This window comes from Malurus melanocephalus, unplaced genomic scaffold (assembly GCF_030028575.1).
Source record: "Malurus melanocephalus ecotype Western Australia unplaced genomic scaffold, MMel_1.1 scaffold_24, whole genome shotgun sequence".
Classification (NCBI taxonomy): domain Eukaryota; kingdom Metazoa; phylum Chordata; class Aves; order Passeriformes; family Maluridae; genus Malurus; species Malurus melanocephalus.
Genome location: NW_026623256.1, coordinates 882 through 19,390, shown reverse-complemented (window position 1 = coordinate 19,390; position 18,509 = coordinate 882). Strand labels below are relative to the sequence as shown.

General features: G+C 52.8%; 1 protein-coding gene across 2 annotated transcripts; it reads right to left on the bottom strand.

Moving 5' to 3' along the window:
• Nucleotides 1-4,644: 4,644 nt before the first annotated feature.
• LOC130589076 (monoacylglycerol lipase ABHD6-like) lies at nt 4,645-17,358 on the bottom strand. Of its 2 annotated transcripts, none has more exons than XM_057390220.1 (10): nt 17,226-17,358; nt 16,014-16,077; nt 14,191-14,338; nt 10,725-10,881; nt 10,204-10,317; nt 9,836-9,968; nt 8,430-8,587; nt 7,590-7,644; nt 7,072-7,172; nt 4,645-6,456 (listed from the first exon to the last, which is right to left on the bottom strand). In XM_057390220.1, exons 3-10 carry the CDS (start codon nt 14,307-14,309, stop codon nt 6,280-6,282), a joined length of 1,014 nt encoding a protein of 337 aa, XP_057246203.1. In that variant the 5' UTR covers nt 14,310-14,338; nt 16,014-16,077; nt 17,226-17,358; the 3' UTR covers nt 4,645-6,279. The 2 variants fall into 2 exon arrangements, with proteins under 2 accessions (XP_057246203.1, XP_057246204.1); XM_057390221.1 differs by lacking the exon at nt 17,226-17,358 and adding an exon at nt 16,206-16,434.
• Nucleotides 17,359-18,509: the final 1,151 nt, after the last annotated feature.

The window sequence follows — 18,509 nt, the reverse complement described above, 5'->3', positions numbered from 1 at the left end:
AACTTCAAAGTCTGGACATCTTATGGAAGGAGAGAATTTGACCCTGAAAGTGCCCAGCTCCAAGCATGAGACAGGAATGCTGGGCTTTGCCCTTGGATGGGTGACACATGGTTTGGGAATTATTCAGGACCCAGCTCCCACAGAGAGAGACCAGACCCTGCCTGGACATCAGCCCCAAGCAAGGAGCGGAGCCCCATCGGGATGCGGTTTGGAGCGGGGGTGCAATATGAAGGCTCTCTCTGCTCCCTCAGAGTGCTGCAGCAGCTCCCCATGCTGGTCCCTTGCTGCCACCTGGTGCCACCTCGCCACAAGTGCTGGGGACCTGTGGAAATTTGGGATGCCACAGGTGTGGAGGATGGGGACCCCATGGGCACAAAAACGCCTGTGAGGTCCCCATTCTGAACAYCCGTGATCCCAAGCAGTCCCACGTCCTCCAGCCTTCACCTGGATCTGCAAACAAAGCAGTGACCTCTCACCTGCCTACGGGGTCAAAGGCAGGACTCCAAATATTTCCCAACCTCATGGACAGCACGGAGAGTTATTTACGCTAAGGCAAATATGTTCCAGGCATTGGATCTGGTCCCYGTGGCATGCCAGAACAGCTTGGGAACGGAAGTGCAAAGCACCTAGAAATGGTCAGGGTGGTCAATAACAAGAATTATTCATGGTACTTCAAATCAATTTTCTTTTGCAATAGGGCAACAGGCCCCTGAAGCAGAGAGAGCAGCAAAGACTTTATTTCTTTGGTAGGGTTTTTTTCTAAGCAATGGCTGCAAAACATGCAGCAAAATTCTTCTCATTAGTTACCAAAGGTTCCCCGTGGAAGGAAGCAGTGGGAGATTTGCTGCAGTTCCATCAGTGGCTCAGTAATTGAGCTGGAGACGAGGGTACCTAATGAATACACAGCTGAGAATGCCCCAAGGGGACGGGCTGGAGGGCTGGGCTAGGATACAGATGATCTTGGCAAATGGACAAAAAAAARGGTGGGCAAAGGAGGATGTAGTTCTGGAAAGACTTATGCACAGTTCTGTTTGCAGGTATAAATAACCAGTGTGGAAAAGCAGGCTGGGGATCAAGGTTGCGGGAAAGAGTGACTCATGGGCTGAGCTGCCTCATTTGGGGCAGGGGGTGGTGGAGGGGTTGTTATTGTTCCTATTTATTTGTTTTAAACCAAACTGGCTGGGATATTTGCTCTTAAAACACTGTCRCAAGATACCCGCTGTGTGAAGCCAGCAAAGGACGAGCCCAGATCTGGTGCCCAGCTGCCTGCACTATCCCTCCAGGTACTAGAGCAGCTGGCAAAGCCTGCCGGATTTTAYTCTGAACACAGGAAGTCTGTGAACATGCAAGAGGGAGCTGCAGGGAGCTATGAACACTCTGCCAGCATTTAATGGGGTAGGAGAAGTAATAAGCTTAAATTTCAGCACAGTTTCAGGCTATTCATTAGGCTGCCTTCTGATCTTGTCAGCTCCTGGAGAGCTCTGGTGGGGTRTCCAAGACCAATGGGAACATCCAGGGCTGATGCAGGAATTGATTTAGGGATGGTCTGGATGATCTCTCAAGGTTCCTCCCGGCCCTACATTACTACTATCCCATGAAATGGCTGTGGAGCAGTGTGGGCTGCTCCTTCAGTGCACAGACAGACTCTGTGCTGGTGCTTGAGCTCTCCTGGGCATTCCCAAAGCTTGGGTGGCAAAAGCAGAGGCCTTGGCAGACCTGAGTGAAGCCTCCCCTGCAGCTGAATGTGCCTGTGCCTTGAGAGGACTTTGCTTTACCCACCCAGAAATGCAGGTCACCTGCACAGAGCTGATCCAGAGCCGAGGCCAAGGGAACGCTCTGYAAACCCCTGGGGAAGCACAAATCCCAGGGCTGTTACTGGAAACCTGCCCACTCACCCAGTGCTCCTGTGCAGCTTTCCCAGAACACAAGAAAACAAATAAAATCAATAGAGCAGAGCACCAGGGCTGTGTGTGGGTCCTGCTCTCCAGAGCAAAACGGAGCTTTCTGGGAAAGAGTGAGGTTCTGAGAAGGGTGAGATGGCACTACCTGCTGTGTGCCTGACTCCTGGTGACAGCCAGAGCCCTTGTGGGAGCACCCTGCTCACAACTATTCACTGAGCACCAAAAAAAGTGAAAAAAAGAAGAAAGGCAGTGACCCTGTTGAGATGCCACTTCAGCTTGTTGGCTAAAATAAAATTTTGCACCAAGTGAAATGTTATTTCAGCCAACAGGCACACACCAAGTGCTCAAGAGTAGCTGTCACCAGCTCTGTCCCAGCACAGACCTGGATGCTCTGCAGAGAAACAGCTTGCTCAGAGGCATTATTAGATTTTTTTCTCAAGCCTGCCCTGTTGTGTTTTGTGGCCTCTTTTCAGGATATAGTGAAATACCCTTAGCAAGGCTAATAGCCRAGGAGCCTGTCGGCTGAAGTCCATGTTTCTCCATAAGAAGGGARGATCCAGGTTTGCTTTCCATGTTGGAACTGCGGGCAGAGGCAGCAGACAGGCAGCGCTGTCGGGCAGGGAATGGCACGGACAAATCCCTGAGTACCAGCGGATCACAGAGTGATGAACAATCCCAAACCGCCCCCAACAGGCTCCTGTTCAGAAAACGGCCTCCCAGAAGGAAAAACAACCAAACCCTAACCCCTTGCCAGATCCTGCATGTTTTTTCTTTCATTTGCTGCAAGTCTCAGCTGGAGGGTCCTGGCAGGGAACACTCGTCCTGTCACAAGGCAGCCACAGCATCATAGGGAGCACAAACCTCTGTCACTGCAGGGACACGGGCTGAGGGCTGCAGTGCCCCCTCCGCAGTGTTCCAGGGTGCTCTCATCCAGATTTCCATGGAAAAAATAATGTGTTTAAGAGGATTGTGACACACATTGTGTCAGGGGCAGGTTYAGGCAGATGGTGGCCTGCCAGGGTGGGAGCAGCCACGACAGCACCCAAACCATAGTGCCAGTCCCCCTGAGAATCACTGCCTGTCAGAGGATGCTCTGTGCAGACCTGTGCTGGTGAAACACTCCCATGAGCCAGCAAATGTAAATTAATCTCCTTTGCTGGGGAAAAAAGGCAGAAAGATGCTCTTCTACTGTAGACAAGCATCTGTCTGCAGCTGTGTGGAACAGGCCCCAGCTCAGATTTCCCTGAAGCTCCATGTTCCAAGGACATCCCATTTTCCCTTTCAGCACCAGCTGGGCACACACCAAGTACCCAGGTACTTGGCTGCCACCAGCTCTGTCCTTCCTGTTCCCTCTGACACTCCAGGAGCAGCTACCACCACAGGCCTGGATGCTCAGCAGCAAATCACCTTGCTCAGACACAGGATTAGATTTATTTCAAGTCGGCCCTATTGTGTTTTGCAGCCTCTTTTCAGGATACAGTGAAACAGTGAAACAGCCTTAGCTGACCCAAGGGTCTGCTCCTCACTCAGTTKTTGTGTGAACCTTCACCTCCATGACCCTCAGGACCCAGCCCAGCCCCAGCACAGACCACGTTTAGCCACATGGCTACAGAGAAAGCAATACTTGTACATGTGGCAACAAACCGAAAGGACACGTCCTCCCTCCTGACGTGCCAGTATGCTCAGAYTGTGCAGGTTCCCAGGCTTGCCACACAACTGGGATCCAATGGTTTCCTTATGTTTCCATCAGTTCTGCCCTCCAGACACACAAACCCACCAGGGGAGCAGAAATGTCCATCCCCTCCTGTGCCCCATAAACAGCCCAGAGACACACCCTTATCTGGAGGGTAGCCAGGGCTCASTGCAGGCTCAGTGCCAAAGGGGCAGCAGCCAAAACCAAGGGAGCAAGCCTTGTTTGGTGTGGGGCTTTTCTGACTCGCAGCAGGGAATGAGGGGTAACAGCCAGGAGTGTTTGCAGGGACAGGCAGCTTCCATCCCTGCCTCTGTGGGCCCCCTCCACTATCGACCTGAGGGCTCTGACTGCTCAGCTACAAGAGGCTGCAAGACATGATGCAGATGCCCTGAACCACCCCAACCTCAGCCCCTGCCTGTGGGGGAGAAGCCCCCTCCCACTCTACTGTGGTTATTAATAGGGGCACCTTGACGCATTCATCGCTGCAGCAGTGAAGCAGTGGCAGGGCACAAGCAGGGGGATCAGGTGCCAGAAGATGCTGCTCAGCCCTCCCTGCAGCTCCTCTGGCAAACTGTGCAGCTGCTGGGCCTCGAGAGCCTCCTGGGGAAAGGAGAAATGCAAACACTTTTGCCTGTAAATTAACATAATGCCATTCCTAGCACAGTGTATGAATTCAGTAAGACTTACAATAATCAATGAAATTGGTATTTAACACATTTGCAAGAGTTTTAAGAAAAATCTTGGTGCTTAAAACCTAATTCCCTTGCCCCTTGAGGTTTTATTTTCCTYCTTGAGTGTTTAGTGCCAGCTCCTCTTAATAAAATGAAAAAAAGAAAATTTTTGCTGTCCTTGAAGAGATGRGACTTGAGCCTTCCTGGTCTTCGACATCTCTCTTTCCATTACCCAATGTTCCTCGAACCAAAACCTGCATCTCCCCCCAGAAATGTGGGGAGGAAAGAAGCAGCAGAGCAASACCCCTGTACCATCCCATACCACAGCCCCCTTCTTCCTCAAAGGAAAAAAAAAAACCATTGCACCATGGACGCCTTAAATCACTAGATTTTAATAGCCATATAAATCTTTTCCATACAGCAATCTGTGGCATGAGAAACCATATAGATACCCAACAAGTTTTTCTGGCTTTTACCACATAAAACTATCAGCAATTTTGTTTTTTAAACCAACTCCTGTAGTAGAAACAATAACCAAGCAATTAACAGCAAATGTCTAATTTTCTAAAAGAACAATGTTTCTTCTCTTAAAAAGAGCCGAGAAGCTGACGGGGAGTTTCAGATGTATGTACAGATTGGGGTACCTCAGGAAGCCGTCGAGCAGATGGCTGTCAGCACCACAAGCCTGTGTTCCCAGCCTGGGGGGGACTCCAGCAGCACCCACTGTCACCCCTCAGGAGGGCTGGGGTGACCGAGGGGTGACAGCCACCTGCTGCTTTGCCTGTGAGGGCACCACACAGCCCTCCAGCACCCACTGGTCCCATCTGTGCCCGGGACCAGTGCTCTGTCCCTGGGACCACCCCTGAGAGGTGCAGGGTCCATCCCTGGACATCACCTTGCAGGCTGTACCGTGTCGCTTGTCTCTGTTGCCTGTTTCTACCCATAGTTTTGCTTGGTCAGGAGTTGCAATCATGGCGAGGATGCAGAAGCACACTGTACCTTTACCCAGCGCTGCCCAGCACCTTGTGGGCAAGCTGACCCCTCCTCTGTCCCCTGCTGGTCACACACACAGCCAGCTCCCACCCCTCAGGCCTGTTCCGGTGGCATTGGCTTTTGCAGAATTCACAGAATTCATTAAGAAAATCATTATTTACATCCAGGTGTTCAGCAGCACGATGTGATAGAGGAGCTGAGACGAGAGCTCGCCCGAGGTGGCTGAGTCACGCCCTGGCCATGGGCTTATTGCTGACTCGGGCTCAGGGGGGCTCCCACTGCTCCGGCCCCACAGCGGTGCCAAAGCTGCTGCCTGCACCCCGCTGTCACTGGCTGTGTTCACCCGCAGGGAGAACCAACCCTGGGCAAGGTGGGCTGTGCACAGACACCGCACCCTGGGCAATGTTAAGGCATTACAAATACACAGGAGCTATTCAGGGATTTAGAAAAACCCACTCAGAGTGTAAACATTTTTGCACATTACAGTCATTGGACTTCCACACGTGACGTTTTCTGTTGTTTTCTGCATAAATCATGAGTTAAGGAGCTACACAAAGAGCACTCGAGCAGACGCCTGGAGCACTTGGGGGTTCTCTTACAGCACGGCAGCATGCAACACGATGGACTCTAAGTAGTAGAAATATTGTAAGTCTCAGTCCAGGATGCTTTCTCCTTCCTACATTTCATATATAGTTTAGGTAAATGTCATGAACAACTACGTGCTGGTAACCCAGGTAAGATGGGCGGCTGTGTGAGGAGCACTGGGTGATTTCAGCTTGTTTCTACCTTACCTCTAAGTAGAAAAGGGAGATACTCTGCTTCTGTTCCTGTATCTATGGAGGTTGCTCAATGACCCCTAGGTCGCTGTGCCAGTGGTGCTATAGGTTTAGGTATCAGTGATTCTGCCTTCCTCAGGGACTTTGGCACATTGACCCCGATTCGTACAAGATCCCTGAGAACTTATCAAAGCTGCAGTACTTTACAATTTAACCCGGCATGGGCACGTGGCTCCCTGCCACGCTCACGCCTGCTTCTTGTTGTTGTCTATGCTGTGCAGCAGCGCCAGGAACTCCAGGATGAGGTTGGCTGTCTTGCGGGGCCGCTCCACCACCACCGAGTGCCCACAGTTCTCCAGGATGTACACGTGGCAGTTGGGAATAGCACTTGCTAAAATACTGGCACCAGAAACATCCAGGACCTGGAGGCAGGGAAAAAACAGTCACTGCTGCAGTCAGGGATGGGGTTTACTGCACACCATAGGAACCCTGTCGGGGTCTCACTGAGATGAGGAGCAGGGATGGGGCAGTCCTCATGATGGGGACAGGGCAGGGAGGCTGATGGCGCCAGTCTCAGCAAACGCTTGCATCTTTGCATTGACAGAGCGCTCTGCATGCCTGCAGCTTGCTTCCTCCCACTTCTTCCCTCCCACTCCTGTCTCTGAAACAAACCCTAATACTTTGCCTTGAAGCCTGCCCACAAACAGCACGTCTCTTCCCAGTTGCCAGGACAACTCTTTTTGCTGACTTTATTCTCCTTCTTCCCAGCCCTTGCCTGCTTCGGTGCTGGCACCCACCCCCCACCTGCCCCTTCACTCGCCCCAGTCCTGGCACTGCCCTCTCCTCCCTCTGGAAAGCTGTCTGTCAGCATCCTGCCCATCACCCTGCTGAGCCCCTGTGTCCTTGGGGACAGGGACACGGTGCCAGCTCCCCGCAGAGCAGTGCACAGCTGGGCAGCACAACCCCTCGGTGCCCCCTGGCTGGGCACAGGCAGAGATGGAGACAGGTCTGTAGGAGATGCACAGGGGGCTGCCTACCTGGTCCTGCTTTCCCCAGATGACCTGCGTCGGTGCTTTGATCTTGCTCATGTTCTCATGGAGAGAGTGCCTGGACTTTTCATCCACGATTTCTAAAAACACTGTGGGCAAGAGGAGAATCAGTCCTACAGGGAGACGTTTTGTCTTCCCTTCTCAAATGGGGCCGGGTGGGCTGGTCCTGCCAGTAACCTGTCACTGGGAAACCCAAACAGAGATGATGGGCTGTCCTTGCCCTGTCACCAAGCCCAGCTGCAGAGGGACATTCTGCCAAACCATCTCTTCACAAGTACTTATTAACCCAGACGGGGGTGAGGATGAAGCAGCAACCCTGTCACCAGTGGGGGTGGCAGTGGGGGTGGCTCTGCATTGCTACCAGTGAGCAAGGTGTGTCCCCAAATCTGTTAATGACATTGTCCCCTCCCACCCCAGCAAGGGACATGGGGGTTGGGGACAGCTGGTCCCCACCCCTGGGAGTCCTGCTGGAAAGCCTGGCGAGGAGGCTGCCACCATGCACTTACGTTTCCGGTAAAATTCATTGTGTGGGATGCGAACATCAACAAGGCCCTGGAGAATCTGCAGGGAGAGCAGAGGAGAGCTGCTGGAGGGGACTCATGCCCTGCACAGGGCTGAGCATGCCCAAGAGCTCTCAAGAGCAGCCTTTGCCACCCCAGCAAGTCTGGCCCCAGCATGAGTTTCTTCCTAAGTATGTGGGGCTTAAGCAACATGTATTTCAGCAAGAAGTAATATTGTCTTTTATGATGCAGACCCGATTTCTGCCCCAGGCCAGCAGCCACCTCAGTCATGACTTTTCATCCTTCTTGTACTCTTTTGCCAAAAACCCAAAAGGTCTTGGCATTACCTTACTTTTTTTTTTCACTCTCCAATCTACTCACTCCAGACTTCCTAAGGAAAACTAGTTTAATAGCCAGCCCCTCGCCAAGTTCCTCTCACTTGACAATGACGCAATTAACAATTCTATCACTTTTACTTAAAAAGCAGCAAACAATCCCCCTCCACATCAGACAACAGCTGCCTTAGTCATTTAATGCTTCCTGCCAGCCATATTTACTAAAAAACCCTTCTACATCCCAGCCCGCTGCCAAAAATTTCATGGGAAGAGGAATTCCAGCAGGCACTGACAGAGGGAACTTGGAAAAAGAGGGTTTGAAGGGAAAGTTCTGGAAAGGTGCTGGGAGTGGGGCTGGGTGTGTCTTGCCTGGGTGATGGCAGGGCTGGCAGCTGCAGTTCCACTCCAACTATTTCCTCAGCTGCCACCATGTGGGCTCAGGGAGAAGCAAACCCACTCACCACCTCCAGACCCCCTTTCCTGGCTGCCACAACCCGGGCTGGTTTCTCACCTGCTGTGGCACCTTGAAGCGAACGTAGGAACAAAGCTTCAGCATATCTGCCATCTCCTCGGGCGTTGAGGGGATTAAAGGGATCCTGTCAATGCGTTTGGACTCCTGCAGCTCCCGGAGCTGCTTAATGAACTTGCTGTCAGTGGTACTTGGCAGGCCTGAGTGAAACGAGACGGGGTGGAGAAGCTAAAACCCAGATGAGATACCCTCAACAGTCCAAACAACAAAACATCCCTGTACCGACCTCCCTCATCCCTGCTCTGGCTTCCTGCCTGCTAACTCTTTAAAAAAAAATTAAAAAGAGGGGAAAAAAACATCTTTACATACAGCCACTTCAATATGCATCCAGAGATACCCAGTCCCCTCCTGCTTCAGGGTTTGGCACCACCAACCCCGCAGGCTGGCACAGCACAAGGTGTAGACATGCATCAGCAAAAGCTATAGTGCTTATTTTTATGTGGTCAGCAGATGCAAACACTAATGCCCAGGCTACCACTGCACAAGGTTGGACAGAAAATTTCAGCAACCCCATCTGCATGCAGCACTGAGAAAAAATTCCCCAGCAATTGAATCCCAAATGTTTCTGCAGCCCCCACACAGAGGTTTCACATCCAGAAAAGAGAGGCGGCCAACACCTCTCCCAGAGCGGGTGGGAACCTTGACGCCCCCAGAGCCTGGTAGCTAGGTAACATTCGCTTTGCTTCGTTCCTTAGCTCTTATTTGGAAGCCGCTTTCCTTGCGTGGGAGGGGGAAGGAGCTGCTATGACAACGGGGATGCAGCAAAGCTTCCCTGGCAGAGAAGCTCCCTGCCCGCCATGGCTCCTGCAGCGTGTCATGGCCAGGCTTCCTCGAGCCCTGTCCAGGGGATGGAGGGGACTGAGGGGACAGAGGGGATGGAGGGGACGGAGGGACACCCTACTGACCTCTGCCCAGCCCTCAAGTGCTCCTCCCACTCAGAGTACCCAAAGGTGGGAGGTCAGAGCTCTCCGACTCCCAAAGCCCCAACCCTTCAGCACACCAGGGCTTTCAGGAGGCCAGGATGGGAAGACTATTCCTGTTGTAGTCTGGGTTTCCTCCTGTTAATTGAGAGGCTGCAAACATGTCATGTAAAATGCCTGCCATCCCAAGAGAAAAGGCATTTTCCTCCAGAGCAGAACTTGTCCCATTTGCCCTAGTCCCAACTCTTAACCACAGCACAGTGAGGCAAATGCTAAAGCCCTGGAGAAGAGCGGCCAGCACAAGGCTGTGATTTTCTTCTGTGTCTTGCCAGAGATTCCCAGACTGGAAATACAAATTATTTCTAAATGCTTTGCACTACACTACTGTGCTGTCTCCAGCACTGCCCTGGATTTTGCAGTGGCCCCTGCTTGTCCTCCCTTCTGTCTTTCCCCCCCTGCTTTGCCCACCTGCAGGACAGATGAGGGTCAGGCTGCAGATATCTTCTGGGTACTGAGCAGCATAGACGCCAGCAACATTTCCCCCCATGGACGTGCCAACTAAATGAAAGGGCCTTCTGTTCAGCTTGATGCACTCCACGAACTGGCAGGGAGCAGAAGGAGCGTTGTTAGGGGAGAGGAAACAACAGCATGGGGTCAGGTCATTAGAGAAATTCAACTCAGAAGCTTGAGGCTGGTGGCTCTGGCTGCCTGGGAAGGGAGGGAGCGAGGCTGCACAAGGCAGACTCACGGGGCTTAGCATCCCCGCCATCCCCACGTCCTTCACGTCCCCACGTCCCTCACGTCCCTCTGCTGACCATGTGGTGCTGGGGCCTTACCTGGTGTATTCTCTTAGCTTGCCCAGTAATGGAGTAATCATCCAAGTCCGAGCGGGTCGTGCCCTCGTGCCCGGGCATGTCCACGCACACCAAGTGCAGGTTCTTTGGCAGGAACTGCAGACACAAAACAGGGGTGGTTACAGAGCAGGGAAAAGGCTGAGATGCCCAGGAATGTTGAGTGGGGAGCCCGGGTGGGAGCGGGGGGGGGGTCACTCTCCTCCAGACAGCCCTGGTTGCTCATGCACCAGAGTAATCAGCTCCTGTACCAAGGATGACATGATGGGAAAGCACAGCCAAGACCTGCTCCCATGGAAGTGGAAGGGATGTGCTGCTCTTCCCCTGCAGCCCTGCATGTCACAGGGGTGAAGTGATCCAACAGACAACAAAACCAAGGAGAGTGTTCCTAGCACATTACAGCAGTCCTCCCATCCCAAGAATGCAACCATTGCACCCTCACACTGCCCCCAAGCCCAGGCCATCAATTCTCAGTAGGGAGCAATGTGACAGAAACGGAATCCCACCTTTACTATGGAGAGCCACATGTCTTTGTGGGCTGAGAAGCCATGTAACATCAGAATGGACGGTCGGTAGCCAGGTCTTCCTCTATAGGAATAACAAAACTGATAATCATCGTAGTTGGCATATCTAACCTGCATGCCCAAGGCTCGGCGCCAGTACCTGCAAACAAGGAGAAAACACCAGTGAGCAAAACAACACCAGGGCCCAGCCACGACATGAGCCAGGTGACAAGTCCAAAGGCTTACTGAGGCCACTCAGGTTGGGGTCTCACTGGGGCCATAATGGGAATACTGGAATTAACCCTGTGCATCTGGTCCCTGTGCTTACATGTGATCCCTTACAGGTGTAGCACTGTGGCTGGCTGCACTGGTTTGTGGAGATACTTTGTTAAAAACTTTTTTTTTTTTTAAAAAAAGACCCTAAATAACTCATTTAGCTATGCAAATGGGCCAAAATAACAATTGTAAAACAGAAAATGCCCAAAGGTTGGTACGAGGACAGAGACTCAAGGGAGAGGGGCAGCATGCAAAATGGGCAGGCCAAGGGAGACAGTTCTTGCAGGTGGGTAAGGTGGATCTGTCACAGGGTTATTTGGACACAGTCCTGTGTCAATGGGAGAACATCACCCCATGGACAAGCACATCAGTTCCCAGCCAAAACAACCAGGGCACCACAGATACCCAACTCCCAAGGACCAACTAGAAAGCCTTTAAAAATTTGTACACACATTAAGGACCAGAGGGGACCATCTTTACACAGGGTTTAGCACCCCAGAAGACACCAAGCTAATCCCAAGGCTGTTCCTTGGAAAGCAGAGGCAAACAGCTCCTGCCAGCATATGCTTGCAGCCTGCTCAGAGGACACAGTGAAACTGCTGGCCAGAAGGACCTGGACAGAGATTATCGGTGACACTTKGGMYRCAYGWWSWSWWCRTGYRKCCMAAGGCAGAGAGCAGGMTYGCCTTCTCTGCGTTTCCCCTGCGCTCAGACATAACCCTTGTCAGGACAACTACTGGGCTACTCTTGGCGGCCAAGACACTGGCAAATATTTTTGTATGCCGTATTGGAATTTAAGACATAAGAGCAAGGTCACCAACACTTCTGGACTGTCCTACCTCTCTGCCCACTCAAAGCTTATGCACAGTGAAATCCTCTTTTAGCATAATCTCTTTGTCGGTGGGAGTTAGTGGGACTTAAGCAGCAGCTCTGTGCTGGTCCTACAAGGAGAGGTGAATTTCTCCCTAATAAGTGTCTTAAGAGTCCTTGCCTCAAAGGCACTGGTGTGAACTGCCGATGGGCAAGATGATAACATTTTTAGCAACTGATCCTAATGGATCAATTCAGTAGAAGGCAAAATAATCTGTGCAAAGCTGAACTGATCCCTCACAAGGTGTTAACTCACTTAATGGCAGCAGCTAAACTGATTAACCCCTGTGGCAGCACAGGCAGAGCGGTTGCAGGGCCAGGGTCAGCGGGGCAGCCCTGGATATCCTGCCGGGCAGGGAGGCGCATTAGCGGCAGGGAAAGCAGCGAAGCCATGGGTGAGGGGGCCCAGAATGACCCCTGACTGCGCCAGCTGAGGACACACAGACTGGCAGCGAGGAGAAGGAGGGGGCAGAGAGGTGTGGAAGATGAGAGAAGCTTCCCCTGGGACCTCCCAGGAGCAGTGCTGCAAAGCTGGAGTTGTGCAGGGCTGAAAGCAAAGGGCAGCACGGCATGCTGCCTGCACCTCCTCTGCCTCTGCTGATGGGCAAACACAACAATTTCAGCCCCCAAAAAACTCCAACTTAGAAAGAAACCAATAGAAGAGTAAGGGCAAAGCCACCCTTCTCATCCACTGTCCCTAACAAAGGAGGTGCCCATGACACCCAGGGCATCACAATTGCTCCTGCAAGAAGCCCACACTGCCAGAAGTGCTGGAAGAGAGAAAAATGGGAGGAACACACCCTTCAAAAGAAGACAATCCTTCTGACCCCTGCTCACATGCTCCCTTCTTCACCCAAACACAGACCAGCCTGCCYACAGTGCATTTTCACTCAGCCCTGYATCTGCAATCCCAAAAGACAAAGGCAGCAGGGCATTCTCTACCTTCCCCTCAGCCTGGCTCTCTGACCCCCCAGCATCACACCCTGCACCTCCACTGCCCTGTCCTGCCGCCCCTGCCTGTGGCTGCTGAAGGCTTCACCCTGGCCACACTCCCTCAGCAGGGTGTTCCAGTGATCCTCCTCAGAGCCTCAGCCCATCAGGGCCCTCCCTGGCTTCCACCAGCTGCTTATCCATCCAAAGAAGAAAAAGCACTTTAACTGCCAAACCCAGTACCATCCAGACATCCTTGGGGCAGCAGAAGGCTGTGACACTGCTGCTCTCCTTTGCAGAGTGATGATCCCATCACTGGCACTTTCATCCCATGCCCCCTCCTCTCTCACATGCTGTGAATAAAAGGCTGCTAATTAAAGTGCCTTCAGAAACTGGCTTCAACTCATTGCTGCACCCAAGTGCTGCTGTGGGCAAACATCTTCCTCTCACAGGAGGTCCCTTGGATTTGGAAACACCCCATGAGCTGAACTGCAGGAGCCACCATCTGCCAGCAGCATGTGAGGGCAGCCTGACACGCTGTCTGCTCTGCCCATGCTGTGTGTCTGCTCTGCCCACACTGCCTGCTGCTGCCTGCCCCATGCTGGGAAATGAGACTCTGCCCCGACTTCTGAAGGGAATTAATACAGCCTTTCCTTGCACAAACCCAGAGAGGAAAACTGCCAGCGGGCTTATCACTGATTTCCAGAGACAAAGGAGGAATGCAAGATGTAGTGCTTGCCTCCTGCCCCCAGAAAGGACAAGATTCAAGGGGATTTAAAAAAAAAAAAAGTGTTGCTCCATCTCCTCTTGATGCTCCATTCCAGAAGAAAAAGAAAGGATAACAAAAGCTTCATCCATGACTACTAGTGAGGGAAAAGTCCCTGCCTGCTCAGCAGGCTGCCAGCTGGGAGGGAGCATGTGAGCCCAGGGACACCCACGCCACAGCCACATTGATGAGGTGGGAGGTCACCAGAATGCCAGGGTGGCCAGGCTGGTGGACAGGCTGCAATGGCAGTGCTTTTCCCAGTCACAGTCCTGTCCTTGGGGGAAGCAACCCAGAAAGATTTGGAGAGACCTTGCAAGTTGGCACTGCAGTGGCAGCCTGGCCAACAGCCCCTTGGCACAGCCAAACCCCTGGGACAGCAAGGAGCCTGACAGACATAAGCCTCAGCAGCAAAAATGCAGTAAGAAAATGCCATTTTCTTCTCCCAGACATGCTCAAAGCTGCACACACCCGGCACAGCCCTGGAGGGTCTCGGTCACCTGCTGCTGTCACCATCCCAGGCAGGAACAGCCAGCTCTGGTCACACCACAGTGACCTGTGTGTGTGTAGGGTCCTGCTGGGCACAGGTTCACCCCGTGCCACGCTGAGAGCAGCGGGCTCTGAACTCACCAGTAGTAGATGCGGATCAGCGCCGAGGGCCAGAGCAGGAAGGAGGCCACGAAGGCCAGGATGGGGATAGCCAGGGTGCCACCGGCGATGACAAACATGTTCAGCACGTCCAGGTCCATGCTGCTCTTCACTACTCAGCCTCACCTGCCTGCGGTTAGGGAAGGTTCTGAGGTTAACCATCAGAAATTACAGCAAGTCATTGCTAAATGAAGACTCTGCTGCCAGAGGTGGGGAGGAAAGCAGCTCTGCAAGAGGCAAAGGATACCACTCAGGAGCACAGCAAACTCTCCTTCAGTTTCAAAACCCAATTATTTCTTCTGGTTCCTTAATGGATCTAATTATTGCAATGTTATGCTCTCAGGAGAGCACATCTCAAACGGGCAATGAGCTGCTAACAGGCACGGAACATGTCTGGGGTGACCGGGCACACCATGGCCCTTGGGACACTGCAGACACAGGGAGCACAGCCCCTGAGGGCTGCAGGCAGCCTTTCCCTTCGATGGGTGCAGGCAGGGCTGGCTTCAGGCAGGCTCCACGTTTCTTTTCGGAGGCAGGCGTCCAGCTCTGTCTCCTTTCCCTCCCCCTGCCTGATCCCAAATCCCCAGCACACAACAACTGACCTAGAATTGATGGGTTGAGCCCAGCTCTCATTACCGCTCTGCACAGGCACCAACTAATCAAGGAAGCAGAGCTTATTAATGAGCTCGGGAGCAGAAGGAAACAACTTGGCAGGGCACTCTTTGGTGTCCAGCCCTTATCTGAGACAAATTTATCCCCACCCCCACATCCTCGCTTCTGCCCCACATTTTGCACTTGCTGTGGATCACAGGTTCCCGTCCCTGCTCCCCAGCACCCTTTGGACAAATGTCATGGGCAGCAGGTGGAGGACATGGAGGCAAGGACAGGCTCTCACACAATGTTGTGTTTGTCCCTGAACTCTCCCCACCGCAGGCAGCTGGGATATATTTTTCTCATTAAGAGATTAAACGCTGCCACACACACATCTCCTCTAATTACCCCTGCTAACGAACTCATGACTCCCCTTTCCTCAGCGCTAGCACTTTTTGTCCCACATTTGTAAAACGAAACATCCTCAATGCCTGCTCTCCCACCAGCCACTCACCCCCGATCACCACCTCCACATTTCGCTGTGCCAGGACAGTCAGTTTTTTTCAGCTTCCTGTGGTGTGTGTGTGTGTGATATGTGATGCCATGAAACAGGAATACAATCACCACAATCACAGCCTCCCGCCCCCAGACACACAACACATTGTCACACTGGACCCCCACCTTACACACAAACACGAGAAACGGTTACAGAACCTCTGAAGCATCAGCCAGATTTGCCCTCTTCCCCCAGCGAAAACAGGAATAACTGAAATTTGAGGAATACCGTGAATACTTCCACCAGGAACCTCCTTAACAAAGCTAAACCTCATTTCCGTCTACAAGCCTCAACAACGCGCCTCTATTCATTTAATTAGCATTGTGTAGAAAGAGCCTTGATCTCAGCACGGCTTGTTCATAGATAAACACTTTATGCAACCGATAAACCTCATCCATGGGAGCCGGGCTGCGAGGAAGCCCACCCCAGAACACTCCCCGCCTTTCGCTTTGTCACGAAAGCAGCGCAGAAATAAAGCACAGAAAATCGCCATTGCTTCCACTGGTGACCCGTAACGAGAGAAGGCTGCAGGAAGGAAAAAGCGTGGGATGGTGGGAGCCCCTGTGTGCCCTGGCACGGGGTCACCACCTCTGCCTCCACCTCCACACCGCTTTTAGAAAGCTAAACAAGGAGAAAGCCTTTAAAAAGCCCGGCTTACCTTGCAGAATTCCCCTCCTCCTCTCGGCACAAGTCCTGCTCGCTGTGGGCAGCGTCTGAAAACACTGTCAGAAGAGGAAAAAAACCAAGGTCAAAATCGCAGTCCTGCTTTTACTCCTCCCTTCAGGCTCGGCAGCCGATGAGTTTGGGGTATTTAAACCACCAGCTTCCCTCCAAGACGTCTCATATTCACCTTCTGACCAACCTTTCCCCTGTTTATGTAAAAATGGTCTTTTGTACAATAAAGCCCGTTGAATACACTTGTTCCAAGCAGGAGCAAAGTGCAAGCTGCCATCGGAGAGGAAGCGAGAGCCGGGGCGGGGAGGGCCGAGCCCAGCAGCCCCGGGCAGGGCTGCGCGGACCCAGCGCCGCGGGCTCATGCTCGCCCTTCAGGTGATTACTGCTATTAGAACAAAGCCAGCTAAGCTGCTTCTCGTCCCCTTCCTCTTTGTCTTAAAGGTACTTTTCCAAGCGCTCTCCGTGCCCCCCCTCCGAGCCTTCCCTGTGTGAGACAGGCTGAAGCCAAGCGCAGCCGCAGGAAATGACTGGAGAGGCAGCAAAATGCTGGCCTGAACGGGCTGGCAGATTTTGGCTGTGAAATTCACGCGGGAGGATCCGTGGGAGCATCGGAGCCCCGCGGCATGAGTGCTGGGGGCTGCTTCGAGGCAGAAAATCCCCGAGAGACCCCACGGTGGCGGGGCTAAGGGCAGCCGGGGCCGCTGTCCCCATCACCAATGCCGGAGCATTTCGGCAGGGCCATGGCAGCCACCGCTCACCACGTGAGCCCCGGCACCCAATGCCGGCCATGCACACCGGGCCAGCCCGATCGGGGCCCCGCTGGCCAAGGGTGCCCGGGAGGAGGATGCTCGGGGAGCCCCAGGGCTCCGAACCTCCTCCTGCGGCGGCAGAGCATCGCCCCCGATTGCCGTGGCTGCCTCCGACGGAGGAGAACGGCAGCAGGCTGGGCTGTGCGGTCAGAGACAGCCACTGTCACCACCCTGCCCAGCGCCCCTTCCCCGCAGAGCCACCCCTGCGGTGCTGCAGAGGGACACCAGCTCCCCGGAGCCTCGGGGGAGCACCCACAGCGCCAGCGCCCTGCGATGTGCTTTGCCCGGGGGATCATCRCCCTCCCTGCTGCACCGGGACCAGSCAGCATCACCCCAGGCCCTGGCACAGTCCTTTGCTACAGCTGGAGAGTTCCTTTTTAACTTACTGTGGGTTTAAAAATAAAAGGAGCCCTCTGGTAACAGCCGTAAGTCTTCAGACCACACCTCATCCATCACTTTGAGATGCCCTGTGACCAAGAGGCACAGCAAGTGGCCCCAAGTGTTGCTACTGTTCTCGGAAGGATCTCCACATACTTCATAAATAAACTTGCAAACATCAATTAGGCAACTCTGATGAATGACGTGTGATCATGGAGGCGATAACGCCAAGCACGCTGCACACATGGCAGGGCACCAGATGCCGAACCAGGAGCACCGGTTCTCAGACTGGCAGCCAAACCACAAACATTAACCACCACAGCCTGTGGATCCCCCAAACAAGGCACCCCAGGTAATGGGACGGTCCCAGGATGGATGCTAAGGGGATGCTCCACATCTCCACTTGTTTCCTATTTCATCCCCTAGGCCAAATTCAATCAGGGGCCTCATAACCTGCAAACAGAGGGGCCAACAGCTGGGACGGTCTGTGGGTTACTACAGAGGACAGCATGTTGGGGACAGTCCCAGGACTATGGGACAAAGGTGTTTTTCCTCTTTCAAGCTTAGTGTGTCATTCCAGGGAGGTTGGGGAAGGTCCAGTTATGGAGCTCAGATGCATTTATGATTTTTTTCCAAGCCCCACAAGAGAGGCAGCAGCAGCAGCCCAAACTCATCCCAAGGTGGAAGGACCTTGGGCTGGAAGAGGAGAGTGGCAGGTGATGTGCTGGGAAGCCCCAGCCAAGGCCAGGCAGGAATTTCACTAAAAAAGAATCATACATATGCCCTCTCTGGCAACATTCAGTCACAAAGGTTGTCCTGGGCTGTGCTCATCGGGACTGGGCTGCACAATTGGTGTTGCACCCAGGGTTTTGCTCACCCCACCTGCACCCAGCACAGTCCATATCTCAACAGAGTTAAATCACTAAATAGTTGAAAGCTAAGCAACACATTTAGGCATACATTAATTTTTTGTTTTTTAAGATCCGAAAAGGAAAAAACATCAACCAATTTTAGATCCCAACGCAGAAATGGGGCTTTGAGGGACCTCAGTGGCTGAGGTGGGGCCCCCAGAAACCCTGACTGACACCACTGACCACGTAAAAAGAAAAACCCAAAACATGCAAATGAGCTCTTTCCCTTGGAAACTCTCTCACCCTTGCACTCCCTGCAGACATAAAAATAATATTGAACCATAAACAATGACATAAGTACTGTTATGATTCCCTATTAGTGTCACAGTTTGCTATGTGATCTTTTAGGTGCTAATCACAGTGAAATTGTAATTTAACGTC